The sequence below is a fragment of the Mastomys coucha genome, unplaced genomic scaffold (assembly GCF_008632895.1).
Source record: "Mastomys coucha isolate ucsf_1 unplaced genomic scaffold, UCSF_Mcou_1 pScaffold15, whole genome shotgun sequence".
Classification (NCBI taxonomy): Eukaryota; Metazoa; Chordata; class Mammalia; order Rodentia; family Muridae; genus Mastomys; species Mastomys coucha.
The window spans coordinates 57,046,715-57,067,195 of record NW_022196897.1 but is presented as its reverse complement, the minus strand read 5'-3'; the positions used below and the strand labels follow the sequence as shown (position 1 = coordinate 57,067,195).

Here is a 20,481-nt window from a genome sequence, read left to right as displayed (position 1 = left end):
AAACTGGGAAAGGAGAAATCATATGACATGTAAATAAAGAAAATATCTAATTTTAAAAAAGAGTTAAAACAAAAAAATAAAACAATCAATTAAAAAAAAAAGAAATTGAGTTTTAGGGCTGGCAATATGGCTCAGTGGGTAAGAGCACTGACTGCTCTTCCAAAGGTCCTAAATTCAAATCCCAGCAACCAAATGGTGGCTCACAACCATCCGTAATGAGAGCTGGTGCCCTCTTCTGGTGTGTCTGAAGACAGCTACAGTGTACTAATGAATAATAATAAATAAAACTTTGGGCCAGAACGAGCCGACGTCCTATAATTCAATTCCAACAACCACATGGAAGTCTCACAACCATCTATACAGCTATAGTGTACTCATATACATAAAATGAATAAATAAATCTTTAAGAAAAGGGATCAAGCACAAAATATAGTTTTAAAAAAATTCAGTTTTATATGTAAAATACTTAATAATTTTAGAGTAAATGAGCCACACATTTTTGTAATTCAAAGTAAATTAAAACATTAGGTAATGTTTGTTATTTTGTTTAATCCTGTAATAGACCCATCCTAAGTCAAAAGATTATAAGACTATAAATTGCATCAAAATCATTTACCTTCAAGTAGCAGTATTCTGATCGTAAGCAAGTAAGCATATTCCTTTGCCTGTTTCCAGTTGTTACTTATGGATTCTCTGTCTATATCCATGACCATCCAAAACACTGGATAATTATCTGAGTAATCCAATCCACTTAGATAATTTTCTTTCATGTAGATAACAAAGATAGCACAGCAATTTTGGCTTGGATAATTTGATAATTACCCTCAATTGCCCACTTCCCTTTGTGTGTCTAAAATTCCAGATTTCGTTTACTAAGTTCTTATATTTACCATAAGCCACATATTTTTTTTCTCCCTTTGTGTTTAGCCATCAGTAAAGAAAGTGAGCAGCTGGCCACCATCTGCTACCAAACAAGAAAAATGATTCTATCTATTGCATCCTTAGAAATGTTTCTAAATGTGGTCCTCGGGGTAAGAAGTTGTGCTAAAGGCCTGAGATTATGTATTTCTCTGATGTTCTATTACTTATTGCGTGTCTCAGTTCCTCTTCCTGTTGTTGATATAAATATCCTGGAAAAATCAACAAAAGGGATAAAGGGTTTATTTTAGCTCACTAATTCCAGGTTAGAGTTCATCATCGCTCTGGTGTCAAAGCACCAGGAACATGAGAGCTTGCTAGTTAAGACCAGAGATGGATGTGTGTTCGCTAGTGCATAGCTCACCTTCTCCATTTTTATTTGGTCCTGATATACTTTCCAGGCAAATGATGTTGCCCAAAGTGGGCAAATCTTCACATGTTCATTAATATCACAGACACTCCGTAAGGCCCATCTAGTGTGTCAGGACATTAACTAACTCATGACAGCACTTGGCTAACAATGGGTATATATTAATGTTTTTATTCCATTGTTGACACTTTATAAGTTTAAATGAAAGAAGAAAACCACAATGACACCAAGAATCAGAAAAAAAAATCATGCTCATTCATACATTAATTTGTAATAGAAATCTAAACGTTGCCTGGGCATGGTGGAATATGCAACACCAGCTCCTTGGGAAGAGGCGACAAGAATCTGGTTACATTCTGCCTCTGTCTGGGAATTTAGATGTGGCTGAATTAGAAAGTAACAGATTAATTTGATTGGCAGAGAATCTGAAGACAAGGGGATCAAAATGTCAAAATGTCAAACTTAGATGCAAAGGAAGCTCCCAGCGGGGTGGGGGTGGGAGGGAAGGACGGAGTGGGGGGGAGGCGGTAGTAGGGGGCAGACTGAGGGTGGGGGTGGGGGGAGAGGCTGTGGGGGGTAGGGTAGGTGTGAGGGGCAGGGAGAGAGGCAGTGATTAAAAAAGTAAGTACAAATACTCAGAGTAACAGAAAGATGGTTAGAGCTCCTGTCTAGCTTCTAAGCACCTGAGGGGCTCAACCCTTGATGAATATAAGAATTCCGTAGCTAGCCCACTAGTCCACAGTCATCTCTGTATTTCTTCTCACTTGTATATGCTATAACATCATCAGGAAATCCAATGTGTTTATATCTCTTCATTAATTTTATTTTAATCCCAAAGGGAAGGTATAGAAAAGGAAAGGAGAAATGTCAAAGCACTTGATGGGATGATTGAAAAAGGAAAAAAATGCAACGTATTGCTTGAATTAGTGAGATCTCAAGTCATCTAGCCATCACAACCCATCAGACCTCCTCAGAATGGAGCAGACAGGCACTGGCAAGGTGACTCAACAGGTAACAGTAGTGGCCGCCACACTTGATGATCTGAGTATGTTTCCTAAGACTCACATGGTAGAAGGAGAAAACGGAATTAAATAAATAAATAAATAAATAAATAAATAAATAAATAAATAAAGCAACTAAGAAAAATAAAGAGAAAAGAGGGGAAAAGAAAGAGCAAGACAAAAGAGGTTTTCTCAGTGGGACTGTTTCAAAACGGGGATGTCCTGGGTCAAGAAAGAAGCAATAACCCTTAAAGAGAAACATGATTTGCACTGAATTACTTTCTTTTTAAAATTTTCTTCTTAATTTTATTCATTTATATTTTTAATTGGGTGCTTGTCTTGGTTACCTTTCTGTCCTGTGATAAAACACTGTGATCAAAGCAACTTAAGAAAGAGTTTATTTGGCCTTATGGTAGGAGGCATGGCAGCAAGCAGCAGCCATGGCTAGGAGCAGGCAGCTGGGAGTTTGTAGGCTATCCTGCAAGCACGTTAAAGCTTTCAGATTTCACCCCAGTGGCATACTTCCTCGAGCAAGGTAACTCCTAAACTTTCTAAACCAGGGCAGTCACCTGGGTTGGTCTAAAGCTGCTTGTATTCTAATGCTAAATAGTGGCTCTCAGATCTGGATGGCCCAGATAAGCAGATCCTCAAGCACACCAAATGATGCTATGTAAATCTTGCTTCCCAATGGAGAGAGCCTGTGATTGGGCAATAGAGGGAGAAAAGGTGGGGCTGGAAGATGGAGTGAGGGGAGTGCAGAGAGGTAGAGAGGAGGAGAGAGGGAAGAATATGGGTGAGGTGAGGTAGAGAAGGCCACCATGAAAAGAGATAGACCATGAGCACATGAGCAGGAAAAACATTAGAAACAACCAATTTATAACTATAGGGTCCAGCTCTCCACCCTCTCTGCAGCTCCCAGAAACTGTCTGAGAGACCCAAGGAGCATGGCAGGCGGAGGAGCATCTAAACGTGAAGATATCTTTAAACTTAATGAAGAGGAGGCTGGAGAGATGGCTCAGTGGTTCAGAGCACTGGCTGCTCTTCTAGAGGACCTGAATTTGATTCCCAGCACCCACATGGAAGCTCCAACAGTCTCAAACCAGTTCCTGGGAATCTGATGCTCTCTTCTGGGCTCCATGGGCACCAGACATGCATGTAGCACTCAGACATATGTGCGGGCATAACACTCATAAACATTAAATTAAATTAAAAAGTGAGAAAGTTAATGAAGAGTAGCCACAGCCCCAGATTTTCCTCTCCAGCTCTTGAGGAAGATTTTTTATGATAGGTCCTAGATTTAATCATTCAAAACTGAGTGGTATGTGAAGAATAATTGAATGCTAGCACACCCGGAATGTGAGACTCCCTGTTCTCTTCTTGCACTGGACTCCATAACCCTGAGGCTGACCTGGGGAGAAGATCAGCTACCTGGCTCACTAGGGATGATGTCACCTTGTTTATGGAATAAATATTAAGGAATCCGTATTCAACTGAGTCATTGGCCATAAAAATGCCATGTTTAGCTGCTCTAAAAAGGGTTAGAGTCAGGGATGAGCTAGAGAGTTGTAATTCTGCTGACAGTCAAATTTGAGTCATCTCGGACCCCACTAAGGACACAACACTCACTGTCCCAAGGAACGAGGAACTTCTTTTATTGTTCTTCATAGGGAAAAGGCTGCAGGTAAAACCAGAGACCAGAGATAGCTGGCCAATAGCTCAATGAATATTTGTATAGGAAGAAAGAAAATCCAGGCCTGAAGAGACAAAGAGAGGTTTTTGTCAGGAGAATCATAAACAGTAGCTACAATTTTGCAGTAAGAAAAGAATAAAGTAAACAATGCACAGAGTGGAAATAGTAACGCGGTCCTGAGGAAGGAAAGTGACATTTCCCCGTGGATCCCCATGCATCACATAAACCATGAAATATACTGACATGACCAGAGATACCTGCCAACTGGCAGAAGACTGATTCAAGCTGAGCCAGAACTGATAGAGGAGAGTGGGATTGGAAACTCCTTTTGGTAATCTTCAAAGTATGTGAAATTGTATAACAAACAAAACAAACAAGCAGACAGGTAACAGTGAAGTGATTAAATTAAAACAATCAGTATATAATTATTTTTTTTATATATAATTATTTTTTTAAAGATGTATTTATTTACTTTTTGTGAGTACACTGTCGCTGTCTTCAGACACACCAGAAGAGGGCATCTGATCCCATTACAGATGGTTGTGAGCCACCATGTGGTTGCTGGAAATTGAACTCAGGACCTCTGGAAGAGCAGTCAGTGCTCTTAACTGCAGACCTATCTCTCCAGTCCCAGTATACACTTCTTTTTCCAAGTTAGCATCCAGTGTTGTCAACAAAAAGTTTGTCCTTGAAAATTTTTTAAAGGGCCCAAGAGGTAAATAGATGAGGGTAAGCTTTCTGTGTGGTTAGGGTGGTTCATGGGTATAAGACTATCAAAATAAAGGGTAGTACACACTTGGTCTTTTGACCTATGATTCCCCCGTCTTTCCTTTAATGGAGTCCCTTACACAATGATTCAAGTGGGGTTGACCTCATCCAGGCACTTGACCCAAAGTCCTTCCTTGTCTTAGAGACTGGTCCAAGGATATGCATCTGATCCATGCTGCTCCAGTCCGTTTACTGTGTAAGAATTAATTCTCAGAGACACAGCCAATCAAAGGGAGAAGCCAATGGCTTGGTATGACTGCTTGATGCCCTGCATCCAGACACGGCTGGATTTTATAAGATGATATATTATTCTCTTCTAATTTTTGCTTCGGCTCTTTGGTCACTTATTATTAAGAAGCTCATGACTCGTGTCAGCTGAGCAAGCAGCCTTCCTGCAAGCATAGATTTCCATAAGATGGATTCACACTCTGCAACCAAGCCCCAAGAGCCAGGGATATACAGAGAAACCTCGTCTCAAAACCAAAACTAAACCCAAAACTTCTCTCAGTTACAGAACAAAGGAAGACAAATTAACTTATCACTCTTTCTATGTGACCTCTAATAAATGACAATATTTTCCAAACTTGGCCAGAGCCCTTTAAAAAAAAATCAATGTATTCAATGTTTGTTTGTATGTTTGTTTTTGAGCTCTTATTGACCACCAGTGAGCACATGCTCTGCCAGTCTTTGATGCACATTGCAGTCTGAGTGAGTTACAGCTCAACATCCAGGCTCCATGCATCTTTCACCTGCTTCTAAAGAGCAGGGACCAGAGGCACAGTCAGGGACGGTCTAACAGAGATGAAGGCCAGGTGAGATATTTTTCAAACTTCACAAATATTTCTAAAGCAGCTAACCTGCGCTGCAGTACAGCTCAGACACAGTGCTTGCTGTGCCTCTCAGGCAGTTAGGGTTGAAAGGAGAGTCGGGTAATTCATGTGTGAGCACTGTCAATAAAGTGCACCTGGTAGACTTCTAACCCAGCCTGGGGATGTTAGTTACCACAGAGAAGATAATGCCGCTCAAAGTCCTAAAGAATCAGCTTGCCCAAGTGACTGAGAACTCAGCCAAGTGAACAAAGGCACGAAAGAATGGAACAGTGTGTGGTATTTTGAGGACGCCTGACTCCTTCAGTTTTGCCTGGGGCTTGATCTGAGGTGAAGGATGAAAGAGATAACTGAAAAAGCAGAGTGGCAAAGCAGGAAGACTCCCCTTTACCAAGCAGCAGGGTTGAAACTTCCCCAGTGGTGTCGGGATGGTCCTGGTAGTGCAGGAAGCAACATGCTTCCATGAGAATTTTAGATCAACCCCATGCTGGCACCTCAGAGGGTGAAGAAGACAAAAGTCCATTCAGGATGCTGTGGTAGAAGGATATAGCATGATGGTTTCTATATGTTTGACCCAAGGAGTCACTATTTGGAGGTGTGCCCTTGTTGGAGTAGGTGTGGACTCATTAGAGTAGGTGTGTGGGTGTGGGCTTTAAGACCCTAGTCACCTGGAAGTCAGTCTTCCACTAGCAGCCTTCAGATGAAGATGTACAACTCTCAGCCCTGCCTGTCATGCCTGCCTGGATGCTGCCATATTCCCACCTAATAGACTGAACCTCTCAACCTATAAGCTAGCTACAATTACATATTGTCTATGAGGTGCCTTGGTCATGATGTCTGTTCACAGCCGTAAAACTCAAACTAAGATAAACAGGAGTTCAAAAAGGCCTGTGAAACCTAATTCAAGATCCCAAAGAAACCCTAACAGGTATGGTCCAATCATATTCAATAAAATGTAAAGACAAATCAGGGAGAGAATGACAAGCCAATGGCCACACCCAAAACAATGACATGTGACCCCTACCTCATACACACAGAGAAAATATTGCAAGGTGGATCATAGGTATAAGACAGGAGAGGTCAAATTGTATAACCATTGGGATAAAGAAACAGGAGTAAATCTCTGTAACCTTGGATTATGTGTTTGTTTAACCAGGACATTGAGACACAAACAACAAAATAAAACACAGGGCTTCATCCAAATGAAAAATTATATGTGCCAGAGGGACCTATCAAGAGTTAAAAGACATTGGGTATAGCAGCAGATGCATTTAGTCCAATTGCTTGGACAGAGGCAAGTGAGATCTCTGTGAGTTTAAGACTGACACGGTCTAGATGGCAAATTCCAGGCCAGCCAGGGATACATAGTAAGACCCTGTCTCAAAAAGAAATAGGAGGAGCAGGAGGCAAAAGAAGGGGAGAAGAAATTAGAAAGAGGAGGAGGATAAATTAAAAAGAGAATGGAAGAAAATATTTGTTAGTTTCAACCTTACATCACACCTATGTTAATCACATATGTCTGAGGGCATGGATGAGAGGGAGGTATGAGAAGCAGAGGGTGGGGGAGAGCCTTGCATTCAAAGACATTTGACCTGAGGCTTCCCCTCCCCAGAATTTTTTTGCAGGACGCTGCACAATTCAGCCTTTGGGTTCCAGAAAAGCCTGGGAGAATTGGTGCCACTGGACCTAAAACTGAAAAATGTATCCAAATAGGTCTGAAATCTCTATGTGTAATTTTGGGGGGAACCATGCTCTTGCCCCTCTCCCTTTTGCTGAAACACAACTTCAGCAGCTGAGCATCTTCACATACATGGATCCAGGTACTGCTTAGCCTCACCCTCCCCACCCCATACCACCTTCCTATCCATGCAAGGCCTTGGTGAGGGCAGCAGTGGTGGTGAGGGAGCAGCCTGCTCACTTTAAATTGCCTGCTATGGTTGCTTAGCTGCACTCTATGGGCCACAATCTTGACTATGGGATAAATAAAGTTCATCACCATGTTAATAAAGAGCAACCACATGACTACCAGCCATCTTTGTTTTGGGAAACTCACTGTCTCACCACCATCTTAACTTAAGGGGGGGCTGGGAGGGAGAAGGCATTCAGTTCCTGGCTGATAGCCAAATCTAACTTCTCTGGCTTTTAAACTTTAGCTGTTTGGATAAACTAAGCCATACAGAAAACTACAGTGGCCTATAATGATGCCGTATAGTAGGTTCAGCAAAGTTACCAGTCTCTCTATGAAACTGCATCTATGATTAAAAATTTTATTTTAATATTAGGTCTTCAATTCGAAAATCATGTTTTTTTTTAAGGCTCAAACCTAACAAGAATAGGCTTTATTTACCCACTTGCATATGTTTTCAAGGTTACACTTATGAAGGGTAACTAGAAACAAGCAAAGTTTGCCTATTCAAATATATGATAGATAGATAGATAGATAGATAGATAGATAGATAGATAGATAGATAGATACATACATACATACATACATAGGTAGATACATAGATAGATAGGTAGGTAGACAGACAGACAGACAGACAGACAGACAGACAGACAGACAGACAGGTATATGGTCCTCAAGCTCCTCAGAGACCTGTTGATTACGGTATTTAAGATGTTTAAACTTCCTATGACAGACAGAGACTCCAAATCCTAGCAGTGACTTCCCTAAGGTCTCCAAAAATTTATGGGCACAATAACAAAGGACTTCCCCTGGACTATGTATGGTATGCTAACCACTGAGCAAGACTTCTCCAGTGCCTTGTGTTCTGCCAGGAGCCTGCCCAAACTGTGGACAAACAGGATACTGGACATGCCTCAAGGCTGGTCTCCCCAGTTCCTCCTCTACAGGAAGGCCTATCAGATCTTCTGGGCCAGACCTGTGTCCCCAGCGAAGCCATGTAAACAACAGGAACCTGGGATAACTATCTAAGTAGTGGACTTGGGACTAGTCTATGACCATTTAGATCATAATTTGTCCTTCTCAGGTCTCTGAGGGGTTTGTGGACTTGATTGGTGAAAAAAGGCGTGTTTGAGGGTCTAGGAAGTTGTTCTAAGTTGGTAAATGCAAGGTATGAAGGTTGGAAGACGGGAAAAACTTCAATGGTGATAAGAGGGTGATTTAAGGTATATAAAAGGAGTGAAAAATGTTTCCGACTTCTTCCCCTCACTGTGCTACTGATATACTGAGACTTCCAAGTTCAGAGCTTTAGCATTTTAACAGTGGTAATACTAACATATCTAAAATGTATCTCTTTTTGTAAACTTAAAAAAATTCTTACAAGCTTCAGGGAATCCACACAAATCTACTTCTCACAGGCCAAATGGCCTCCAGATAAGTACTGTCAATCAAGGGCCTGTTTCCCTCCCCACCTGACTATTCCCCTTTCCCTGGTCCTGGGAGTCTCCTCCACCTACCTCCAACTACCAAGACCTTGGGCCTAAAAGTTTCAAATGTACACCTGAGGGGAAAAAATCCCTTAAACCCCCAACTTTATCTTCTGCCCCTAACATACATATCTGTTCTACCATACCGCCATGTCCAGGTGTTCCCTGCATCCAGGAGAGCTCTGCAGTGGCTACCCGCAGATGTTCCACGATAGTCTCACAAGCTGCTTCAACTGGCTCTTCTCGTCCCTAGCCCCAAGATAGTCCTGCAGTGCTTGGACAATTGCCTGCTGCTCTTCCCAAAGCTGGCCGACATTCTAGCTTTTGGAACCCCTCCCCATAACAATGCCCCAGTGTCAGCAGAAAGTAGTCATAGATGATATTATCCCCTTACTCATTTGTTAACAACAAAGGCTGGGATGATGGAATTCAGGACAAGTAGATGAGGTAAATATTTTACATACCAAAGCAGACCTAACCTCCAGGTTCTCCCAGCATCCCTCAGTCCCTATCTGTTAGAGGGCATGACTGGCATACCCTGTCTGCTGTCCTGAACTTCCCAGCCGAGGGGCTGGGCTTCTCCTTCACCAGAAGCTTCTTCCTATTTGACACAGACATTTCAGTCTCCCCCTCTCTCCCTGTCTCCCTGGCATTTTCTCTCTCCCTATGTCCACTTGCTCTTTCTTTTTCTTCCCCCTCCCCTCTGTCTCCATTCCCATGGCAATTTCCCTAGCCTCATTCCTTAGAACCAGTAAACCGGCCTGTCTGAGAGCAGCTTCCCAGTAAACCTTCCTTTAAATACTCTAATCTGGCTTGAATTTAGTCATTTCACCAGCAGAGAATAACTTATCACAAATAACCAATAATCACATGGAGAGATGCTTTGTATCACTGGACACAAAATGTAAGTCAAGCTACTACCCGCACAGCACGGCCACAGGGTCCCTCAGTGTCTACCTGAGAACAGATAAAGATGTCCAATTCACTCTGCTCCGTCTATGAGCTCCTCAAAGGCCCTTGACTGGAAGAGAAGAGAAAGCTCTCCCTAAGGCACTTTGCCAGAAAATTCAAAAAGGACACAGAGAGGAAACAGGCTTGGCTGAGTCTGCAAATTTGAGTAATGGGGGGATTAAGGATGAAGGTCCCTATTCCAGAAGCGCACACCGGAATCAGAAGAAACAAGACCTTTCATGTTTCAGACTAGAGTATCAGAAAACAGGAAGAGTTGGAGAGCAACATTAAGGAAACATTACCTTTTATTTACCTCTGTTTGATAAACCTCTCGCCTCTGCTCCCTGCCTTTGATTGCTTTGTCTGCCTATTTCCTGCTAAGAGTTGACAAAATAGCATTCCTGAGTGGGGAGATAAGAGCGAATATTTGCTGAATAACATCAGGGGAGACTGCTAGCTCATCCATTTCGTTGTTTAGTTGTTCAAAAGGTTCCAAACACCAATTAACTCTCTGGCTCGGGAAATCTTTGATACTGACAAAATTTACTGACATTTTGAAACTCTTGTTCGTATCTGCCTAATGGTTTTCTGATCATGAACAAAGAGGTACCAGTCAATTTAGCATTTGACCTGTTTTCTTAAATGTTTTATGTATTCAACATTTTGTACCTAAGAATAGTTGGATTCGTGAGCTAAAATTATCTTTGCTCCCCCCTTATGCAGCTCCAAATTTAAAATTGAAGGGAAAAGGGGGGCTTAAAAAGATGCAGTTAAACCATCATTTCTTTCTTAGTTTAAATTTAGAAGATCTATTGCAAGAGTTTTTGCCCCTTAACTTTTTCATGGAACTTAGCAGAGTTTGGAGGATTCAATGACACAAATATATATATTTGTACACACACATACACATACATATATAATATCCAGCATGAATTTATATAGAGAGATATGTGTGTGACACATATACATATATGTGTCACATATATGTATATATATACCATATATATTAATTATGTATATGTTTAGGATATACATAATATATTATATACTCAAGGTCATTTTTCAATATATATTTTACTTATATATATATATATATATATAATACATATATATTCTGATATATATCAGAATGGGAGTAAAGGGACAATACAGGGAAGACAAATTTTGTAAGCTTTTCTTACTTCACTCTGAGCATCCTTTGATAGGTGTGTTTCTTTCTCAAAGGTGAGTTTTGTTGTTATTGCAGTGTTGTTAGTTATTTCTTCAGTAGAAGTCCTACCTGTGATTATGTGACACCTCAGGTTCCTTGAACCAGCTGTGGACAGAAGAGCAAGCTAGCGTCTTTAGATAAGGCAGCTTCTGGGTTATCCAGAAACCCCGGCTCCTTTGTAATTTATATTTCATAATAAACACAGATTGAATGCACTGAATTGGGGAGATTAAAAATGTAAGAGTGGCCGGGCAGTGGTGGCGCATGCTTTTAATCCCAGCACTTGGGAGGCAGAGGCAGGAGTATTTCTGAGTCCAAGGCCAGCCAGGTCTACAGAGTGAGTTCCAGGACAGCCAGGGCTACACAGAGAAACCCTGTCTCAAACAAACAAACAAACAAACAAAAAACAAAAACAAAAAAAATTTAAAGGGTGAAGCTGGCCTGCTGGGGTTCAAATCCTGGCCCTTCTATTTATAACATGGGATCTTGGAAAGGTCATATTACTTCTGTGTCCTAAAATCTTCACCTTTCGAGCAGAGAAGAGAAAGGCTGGCTCACTGGTTTGGCTGTCCTATAGGTGACTGAAGCCCTGGCTTCTTCTGACACCTTCTAAGACCAGTTACCTCTGTAATAATATTCTGCACCAGACCCTAGGAGTGGAAAGGGAGCTGGGGCACATTCATGTCCTCCCAGAGTATAGCTTGCTTCTGTTACCACAGTGGAATATCCAGAAAATTGGTGACTTAAGAATTTACAATATAGAATATGTATAAACATTTTTTTAAATGTGATCAGATGTCAGCCTGGCCTATTGTTGAGTTGTCTGCAGTAATATAAATGCAACGTTTAAACAAAGTAAATGACAGCTTGTATTAATAACAATTGTATGTTTAGAGGAAAGTTCTGGGAGAGGTCTTGTGAGAAGAATTAGTCACAGGGGACAGAGACAGAGAGGGTATACAACATGCACAGCCAAGGACACTGACCGTTTTACAAACTCTTCAAAGAGGATTCGATGGGAGTAGCCCTGTCTGCGAATGCTGACAGTCTCCAGGATCCCTGTAGAGCGAAGCTGGGCTAAAACTCTGTCTTGGGAGAACTGCAGGGCCTTGCGGTCATCATTAGGCTTAATGCAACGAACAAAGTGGGGCTGTCCGACCACCATTTTGGAGAGCAGATCCATCAGGGAATACTAGCAGGGAGAGAACAAACACGAAATGAGAAGCGAGGCACCACTCACGGGGGCTTGCCGAGCAGTGGAAGGCTTGTGAAGCACTAGAGATTGTCAAGAAAGAACACGAAATCAGTACCAGGAGATGGCAAGGTAAGTTCTCCCTCCAGCTGCCGTAAGGTTGAAATCACTCGTTAAACATCCGGGTGCTAAAGCAGTATCTCTAGAGGACAGAAACCCCTTTAAGAGTGTGCTCTAGGTTAGCCAAAATGATGACATACTATAGTACGCAGCATGGGGATGTGCTGTTTTATTTACCTTAGAACCACCAGAAAGTCACAGCAAATCATACTGATAACATTGATAGTAAGAATGAGGGAGGGAGAAGAAGAAAAGGAAAGGAAGAGGAAGAGGGAGAGGAGAAGAAAGAGAAGGAAGAGGAGGAGCAGGAAGAAGAGGAAGAGGAGGAGGAGAAGGAGGACTAGGACGAGGAGGAGCAGGAGAAGGAGGAGGAAGAGAAGGAAAAGAAGGTGGAGGAGGAGGAGCAGGAGGAAGAAGAGGAGGAGGAATGGGGAAAGATTATTAGAGGAAAGGATTATGATAGTCAGCTATTACATACCTTACAGAGAAGAAGAAACACATGAACAACAAGAAGGGTGCTTGTGGGACAGGGGTGTGTCTCTTGGGGTTGTCCATTATTAGAGCTCTCAGAGAAAATTATAAGCCACATGGAAAATGAGTTCTAGTCTTATGAAATCATTCCTCTTAGTGATCAGAAGTGGTCTTACCTAACAGACCAAGGTATCTTGTTTTTCTGCTCTAGAATTTGTTTGGTTTTTGGTTTGGGGTTTTTTGTTGTTGTTGTTTTGTTTTGTTTTGTTTTTTCGAGACAGGGTTTCTCTCTGTAGCCCTGGTTTTTCTGGAACTCACTCTGTAGACCAGGCTGGCATCGAACTCAGAAATCCACCTGCCTCTGCCTCCCAAGTGCTGGGACTAAAGGCGTGTGCTACCACTGCCCAGCTAAGTGGAGACCAGTATTTTGAAGATACTGGTTGGCATGGTCATATTTCTGTAATCTATAAGCTAGAGACTTGTCCTGTGGTAGGGACATTGAGAATCACAGTCAAAGAGTGTCCAAGTCTCAAGGGGAAACACATGCATGCACACACTCAGGCAGGAATGCACGCATGCACACACACACGCACACACACACACACCAACAGATACTAGAAGGACAAGCATGGGGTTGGTAAAGAGAATCAGACCAGGCTGAGGAAGATAAGGAAGAAAGGGAAATCACAAACATCCAGGAGAAATTAAGCAGGCGCTGGGAGCTGCTTGCTGGAGGCACTGTCATAGGGATTGCAGAATTCATGGAGTTTTGGACTTCAAGGTCTGAGGCCCCCCCACTGCTCACACTGAGAGCCCAGCTCTACTCTGCCTATGAAGCACCGCCATCTTTGTTGGACGCTGATTGCTTTCCATTAAGGAACCTTCCTCTATCTGTGGTGCAGATTCCTGAGTCCTATTCTTCAGCTTGCCTTGTCCTCCAGCTCATGGTCTAGCTCCCCTAGCCCAAACCATCCCATGGAATACTTTTCTATGCCAACACTGTCTTACCACCTTATTCTCTGTCCATGAGATCAGCTCTACTTTCTCCTAGCAACAGCATCTCCACCACGAAGCTGCCTGAGCCATCTCTCCCAGCGCACATCATCTCTAAGGAGTCCCCAAATATTGTTTCATAGTGATCAGTGCAAATTGGTGGAAGGGCCCAGGTGCCTTACATCTACTATAAGTGTATTTAATAGAACACTTCTACATGTATTGTTCTTATACCGCAGGAGCATTTCTCTAGATAGAATATCAGAGACTGGGGTGGCAGAAATGAGAATAATAGGACTCAGGCAAATGGGTCCGTCAAACCTATGAAAATAAAGCCAATTCTTTTCTCACCGTGCAAACTTGAAAGAGTACTTTCTAAATATTATTAACTGCTGTTATGTGGTGGGAAAGTGTTTCTCATTGCTTTGAAGCCAAGGAGCTGCTCAAAGACTCCCAGCACAGACAACAAAATGGGCTGTGCATGGTATTCTTTATCTGCAGCCTCGTCTCGTTTCTCCTTCTCTCCTTAGTTTCTGAAAGAAGGTCTCACTGTGGAGGTCTGGCTGGCCTGGAACTTCTTAAGTAGATTTGGTTTCCCACCCCTTTCTTAAGGGGTTTGTGTCTGATCCTGATTCCATGGACTCTGTCATTGTCTGGACCTCACCTGGTATGGTGGCTTAAATAAAACTGTCTCCCATGGCTCACATATTTGAATGCTTGGGCATTAGGGAGTGGCACTACTTGACAGGGATTAGGTGGTGTGGCCTTTTGGAGTAGGTGTGGCCTTGTTGGAGGAAATGTGTCTCAGGGGGTGGGCTTTGGGGTTTTAACTGCTCAAGCCAGACCCAGTGTCTTTCTCTTGTTTCTGCCTGCTGTTCCAGGTATAGAACTCACAGCTCCTTTTCCAGCACCATGTCTGCCTGCTTGCTGCCATGTTTTCTGCATTGATGAAAATGGGCTACACCTCCCAAACTGTAAGTCAGCTCCAGTGAAATGTTTTCCTTTATACGAGTTGCCATGGTCATGGTTTCTCTTTACACCAACAGTAAATTGAGTAAGACATATGGGAAGGTTGGGCTAGTCCTTTCTGGACACAGGTAGAACACAGAAAAGGTAACCTTCATACCCGGAAGTAAGAAGCCATGGTTTGTCTCTTCATGTTCGTGGTTTCTTCTGGATGTCGAATCACCTCTAGGGTGTCTACCTGGAAGCAGAGGAAGAGGGAAGTGGTCTGAGGGTATGGACAGTTCATTCATTTTTCAAAACCTGAAGGTCTGTTTTGTCAATAACCTCAGGGAATGAAGTGTTTAGGACATAACTGGGTACACTGTGAGGAGAATTCTGAAAGACATTTAGAAAAAAGAGAAGGCAGGGAAAGAGGAAGAGGAGGAGGAGAAAAGAGACAACATTCAAAAAAACTGGACAAACTCCTGTGAGGCTATTCCATTTTAAAGAAATTTGTCATTGTGATAAAACACTGGAAAGAAGCTACTTTGGGGCTGAAGGTTTTATTTTGACTTCTGGTTTTAATGGCTCTAAGTCCTCAGAAACTTTAGGTAGTTGGGCATAGTGATGCACATTCATAAACAAAACACTCAGAATCCTGAGACAGGAGGATGGTGAATTTGAGGCCAGCCTGTGCTACCTAGGGAGACAGAGCCTCAAGACAATGAAAGGTCTGAATGAGCCTCCTGTACAGCTGGCAGGTGTGAGCTGGGTAGAGAAGCACAAGGCTACACAGCTTTCCCTTTCGTGAGCTGCACTTCGGGTGGGAGTAGTTCACCCACAGGCTGCTCAGTGACATTCCTGCCTGGCCAATGGATTTTTTTTTCTATTTAAAAAAAAAAAAAAAAAAAAGGAAAGGAGAAATGTGTTTTGAAGGAAGGCTGCTCTTAAACACATGAGAGAAAAGGAAAAGAACTCCATTGGCATCCCCACCCCTACACCGCTAGCAAAGAGAGACCACCCTCATCAACAGAAGGCTCTCCACTACAGATTCCCCCTCTCACTCCAGTGCAGATAGGGCTCAGGCCTGGTAAGAGTTGGGGCAAGCTAATCAGGTCTGAAGGGAAGACCCTGGCTAGGGTCAGCCTTTGGTTCAATGATAAATTTGAGAGTTGGACAGTGTAGTGACGTTGGTGACTGAGACAATTCCTATTCATTTATTTGAGATGGAGGTGTCATTGTATTGCTCAGACTTCTCCTGTAGCCAGGCCTAGGAACTGGATCTCTGCAGAAAGCACTGGACTGGGACTGAAAATGGCCTATCCCGGGAGCCCCCAGAAGAAAGACTCAGCTCCCAGTTCAAGTAGTTGAGATACACAGCTTCATTTGATTGTATATTTTCTCGCTTTTGTTTTATCCTTTCTAGGAAATGTCTCTTTTCTACTGCTGCAGGTAAGGCACATTTTCTCTATCATCATCTATCTACTATTATCTATTTATTTATCTATCATCTATCTATTTATCTGTCATCTATCATCTGTCAATCTATCATCTATCTACCTATTATCTGTCATCAATCTATTGGCTATCTATCTATTAATCTCTATCGGTCTATCATCTTTTTACCTATTATCTACCATCAATCTACTTATCATCATCATCATCATCATCATCAATCTATCTAGGATGTATTTTCTCTTGGCATGAGTGGCTTTTTGGACCTAGAATTAAGGTGTATGCCTAGGTACTCTGGTAATAGTTCAGAATGCATGGGCTTAAGCAATCCAATCGTCTCACCTCAGCCTCCTGACCAATAGGGTCTGCCTACCATCAGATGCAACGCTATTTAAAGAAATAAAACTTACTATTTTGAAGTTTACTAAGATCAATCAACAGTAAAATGGAAAGTTACAGAGCAAAAGCCAATTCATATCCAAAAGCTTTAAGGTTGCTGTGGGCAGGAGGGGCTTCCAAGTGAGTACAAACCCATCTGACTACCCATCATCTGTATTTCCACAAAATTGAGGAGTGAAAGTCTATTCTTCACTACCCACACCATAAGAATGCTAGTACCTGTCTGTAGTTCATTGCCTAACATGTTTAGTACTACATTTTACAGATAAAAAAAAAAAAACCCAAAAAAACAAAACACTGACTCCCTATTGGGATCATTTCCACTTTAAGGACTTCAGTAACGTAAGTGTGCAAGGGCTGAGTGCACTCACTTTCTGCTGCTATGACTCTCCGGCATGATTCCTTGTGTGCGGTGCTAGCTCAGGGTCCTCATGCATAACTTAACTCATTGGGTCACAGACTCTGGTCGCCTACTACTGAGCAGGCTTCCATATTCGTATAGACTCAACACACAGAGTCTTAGATGTCTGTCAAAACTCAAAGCAGATACCAAGTACATTGTACAGGAGAACACTCTCCTCCTCACACTGTCACAGAATTCTCAAAATGATACTCTGATGTAAGAACAGTTTTTATTCCACTAGGCAATGAAAAAGTTAATGCTCATAGATTTTTTTAGGTCAGTGGTCCAGTCGTGCTGCCAGTGTATGGGATGCCCGGGGCTGAAACCTGCTCCGATCTCTAAGCTTTCCTTCCTGTCTCTTTGCACTGTTATCTGTGTGCTTTCATATAATTTATCAAATGGAGGAAGTCTGAAAGGATGGCATCATCGCAAAGATTTGCCTCATCTGTCAACTGAATTTACTCTGCCATAAAGACACAGACTCTAAACAATCCCACAAACCAGCCAGAGCTCAGCAGGAAAGGAAAAGCTGAAGAATTTTTTTCCTTGTCTGGGTAAGTGCCCACCATCTGCATCCTAAAACCTCAGAAGCGTCTCTAATCATCTTCCTGACAAGGCTCTTTGTCAAGAACTTTTACTATCAGGTGATAGATATAGCCAGCTCTTAAGAAGAAAAGGCCCCTCTCAGAGGCTCTGTGGCCTGCCTCTTCAACAGTCTATGAGAACGAGTGCAGCCAGGGTGCATGATGCACCCTCCTCACCCCCACCCCCAGCTGTGCAAACAGCAGAAGCAGGAAGGCCCCTCTAGGCTTTTGTTTTTCTTCTCTGAAATATTTCATAAAGCCTGGGCAGATCACTCTCTCGGACCTCCCTACCCCCTTGAAGGCATGCTTACACCACAAGAGAGGATGCTATATAGGCCACGAGAAGATTCTGAACTAACAAGGCTTGCTACATTTTGTCTTCTGAGTGTCTCTGTCTGGCTGATTAGACACAGTTTCCTTGTGCCGCTGGTTCCTCATTTCCCACGTCCCAAGTCTGTCTTTTGAAATGGGGCTCTAAACCAGAAACTTTATGATAGATGACAAACACACAGTAATCTTTTTATATCTTACAAAGTCCAGCTTCATCCAGGGCCCTGTGTCTGTGGCTTTGAGGCTGGGATGACAAGTGTGGGCCCCGTGCTTGCCTGTATGTTGTTGTTTGTTTATTTACTGTTGCTGTCTTTCATATTTTTGAATTCCTTAATCAGAACTTTCAGCTCACCTGCTTTCAAAGAACAAACAAATTCCAGCCCTGTGTACTTATCAAATATATGCTTTTAAATGTAGACCACACACTGGACTGCACACTTCTCAGGTGGGCAGGTCTGGACAATGCTGTATGAAGCAAGGAGGGACATAACACCACACCAGGCTGGATTGTAGGTTTGAAGGGCAGGGCACAGGTATCGGCTGGCCTCCAAATTCAGAAATCAAGTGTAAGAAAGAAAGGAGATCTAGACATCAGGAAATCCTTTTGTGTTATGATATCATTTAGAATAGTGTGGAAAGCCAACAACTAAAAAAAAAAAAGAAACCCCTTCCATCACACACACACACACACACACACACACACACACACACACACACACACTTTAGACCATCACAATGTGTAGATTCTAAGTTGTTAATTTGCCTGACTGCTAAAATTTATCTGTAGCCACAATGTCAACCACCAATGCTTTTTCCTGGTCATTCACAGAATGTGCATAGTAGGAAAACACAGGTGTCAGCTGATGCTGTCACCTTTCCAGTTAGAGTCAGAGTCACAGCTGGCCTTCTGGGTCAGCTGTCCTACCACACACACATGTCTGCTCTTAAAGCCTATTGAAATGCTTCTGGCTTTGCACTTATATGTGCATTGTTGGTAACTTTTCAGTTTGGGGGCCCCAAGTGTAATGCTGAAGTGCTGTATAGAGTTTCTAAACACAAGAAGCGGGTGATGAGCCTCGGGCAGAATATGTGTGCTGACTAGCTTCCCTCAGGAATATCAGCGAAATTGTCTGTGACTTTAATGGCACAGATGCTGTGAGTGAAATATGTTTTTTTATAAAAATACTGAACAGGATTGACTGTAAGGTGTGTATGTCTGTGAGTGTGTGTGTCTGGCTTATGTATGCTTGTATGTGTCTGTGAGTGTGTGTGTGTGTGTGTGTGTGTGTGTGTGTGTGTGTGTAACTGGGTGTCTTCAAACAAAATCATATAATCTGAGGGTTAGGTTGGCTCTGACCAGACTCTTGCTGGACTCTAACCCTGTGTTACGCTCTAGGGGCAGTTGTTCAGCATTGCTGTTTGCAGTGTCATTACAGATCAGAGTCTTTACAAATAATGAGAATCAACCACATTTAATACAAGCCACATTCTCATGTAAGACCAAGAAGTTCTCAGGCACACTTACACGCTTACATACATCTCTCTCATTGGCCCATATAGCCATGGAAAATAGTCTTGATATCTTGCCACAAAGAAACAACATTAGAGGATTCAAATAGCTCATAATAGCAACTTGGGCCTAAAATTTATTGTTAGATAAAATCTTTAGAGTCCTATTATTTCCAAGCAAATAATTTATTCTCAAGAAAGTATACATATGTGCATTTGTACAAATTCTGGAGTAATAATTTTTGATTATGTAAGTTAATATGTTATATAAATAAAATGGAAGAAAATTCAGAGATGTGAAGTACTTATTACTTAAATGCCTTTAAGATAGTTGGTTTTCAGGAAACGATGTGGTTTTTTTTTTTATCTTATCCTTGGGAGATATACTGGAAGGGATGCCTGAAGTTGTGGGCTTCATCAGACTACTTTTCGTATGCATACATTTGTATGATAAAGTTTAACTTGTAAATAAGGCATAGTAAGAGATGAACAACAACTAATAACACAACGATCAACTCTAAATTGCACTGTACTAACAGAATTAGAAAGCTTGTGGGTTGTTTTTCCCCACATCAAAATTTCCAGTATCTCATGTTTGAGAGACAACATTAGGTTTAAGAAAAAAAGCACTGTGACGTCACAGGTAACCCAACAACTGAGATGGCCACTAAAGGACTAGAGGGTAGGTAGACCCAGGACGTGGATTCACTGGTGAAATGATGATTTCTATCTTATCAGAGCCAGGGGGGAGGGAAGGAGGGAGAGAGAGATGAGGGAGAGAGAGGGAGAGAGAGGGAGAAAGAGGGAGAGAGAGAAAAGGAGAGAGGGAGAGAGAAGGAGAGAGAGGGAGAGGGAGAGAGAGAGGGAGAGAGGGAGAGAGAGAGGGAGAGGGGAGAGAGAGAGAGGGAGAGAGAAGGAGAGAGAAGGAGAGAGAGAGGAGGAGAGAGAGAGGGAG

The 20,481-nt window shown here is 42.3% G+C and overlaps 1 protein-coding gene across 1 annotated transcript in view; it reads right to left on the bottom strand.

The window, feature by feature from the left end:
- The window catches only part of Myo3b (myosin IIIB), a 403,285-nt gene that overhangs the window by 138,203 nt on the left and 244,601 nt on the right, over positions 1 to 20,481 (bottom strand). The window contains exons 27-28 of the mRNA XM_031370554.1: positions 15,028 to 15,105; positions 12,112 to 12,317 (exon numbers count right to left, since the gene is read on the bottom strand). Of these exons, the coding sequence (XP_031226414.1) occupies positions 12,112 to 12,317; positions 15,028 to 15,105 (284 nt within the window). The remainder of the gene's footprint in view (positions 1 to 12,111; positions 12,318 to 15,027; positions 15,106 to 20,481) is intronic.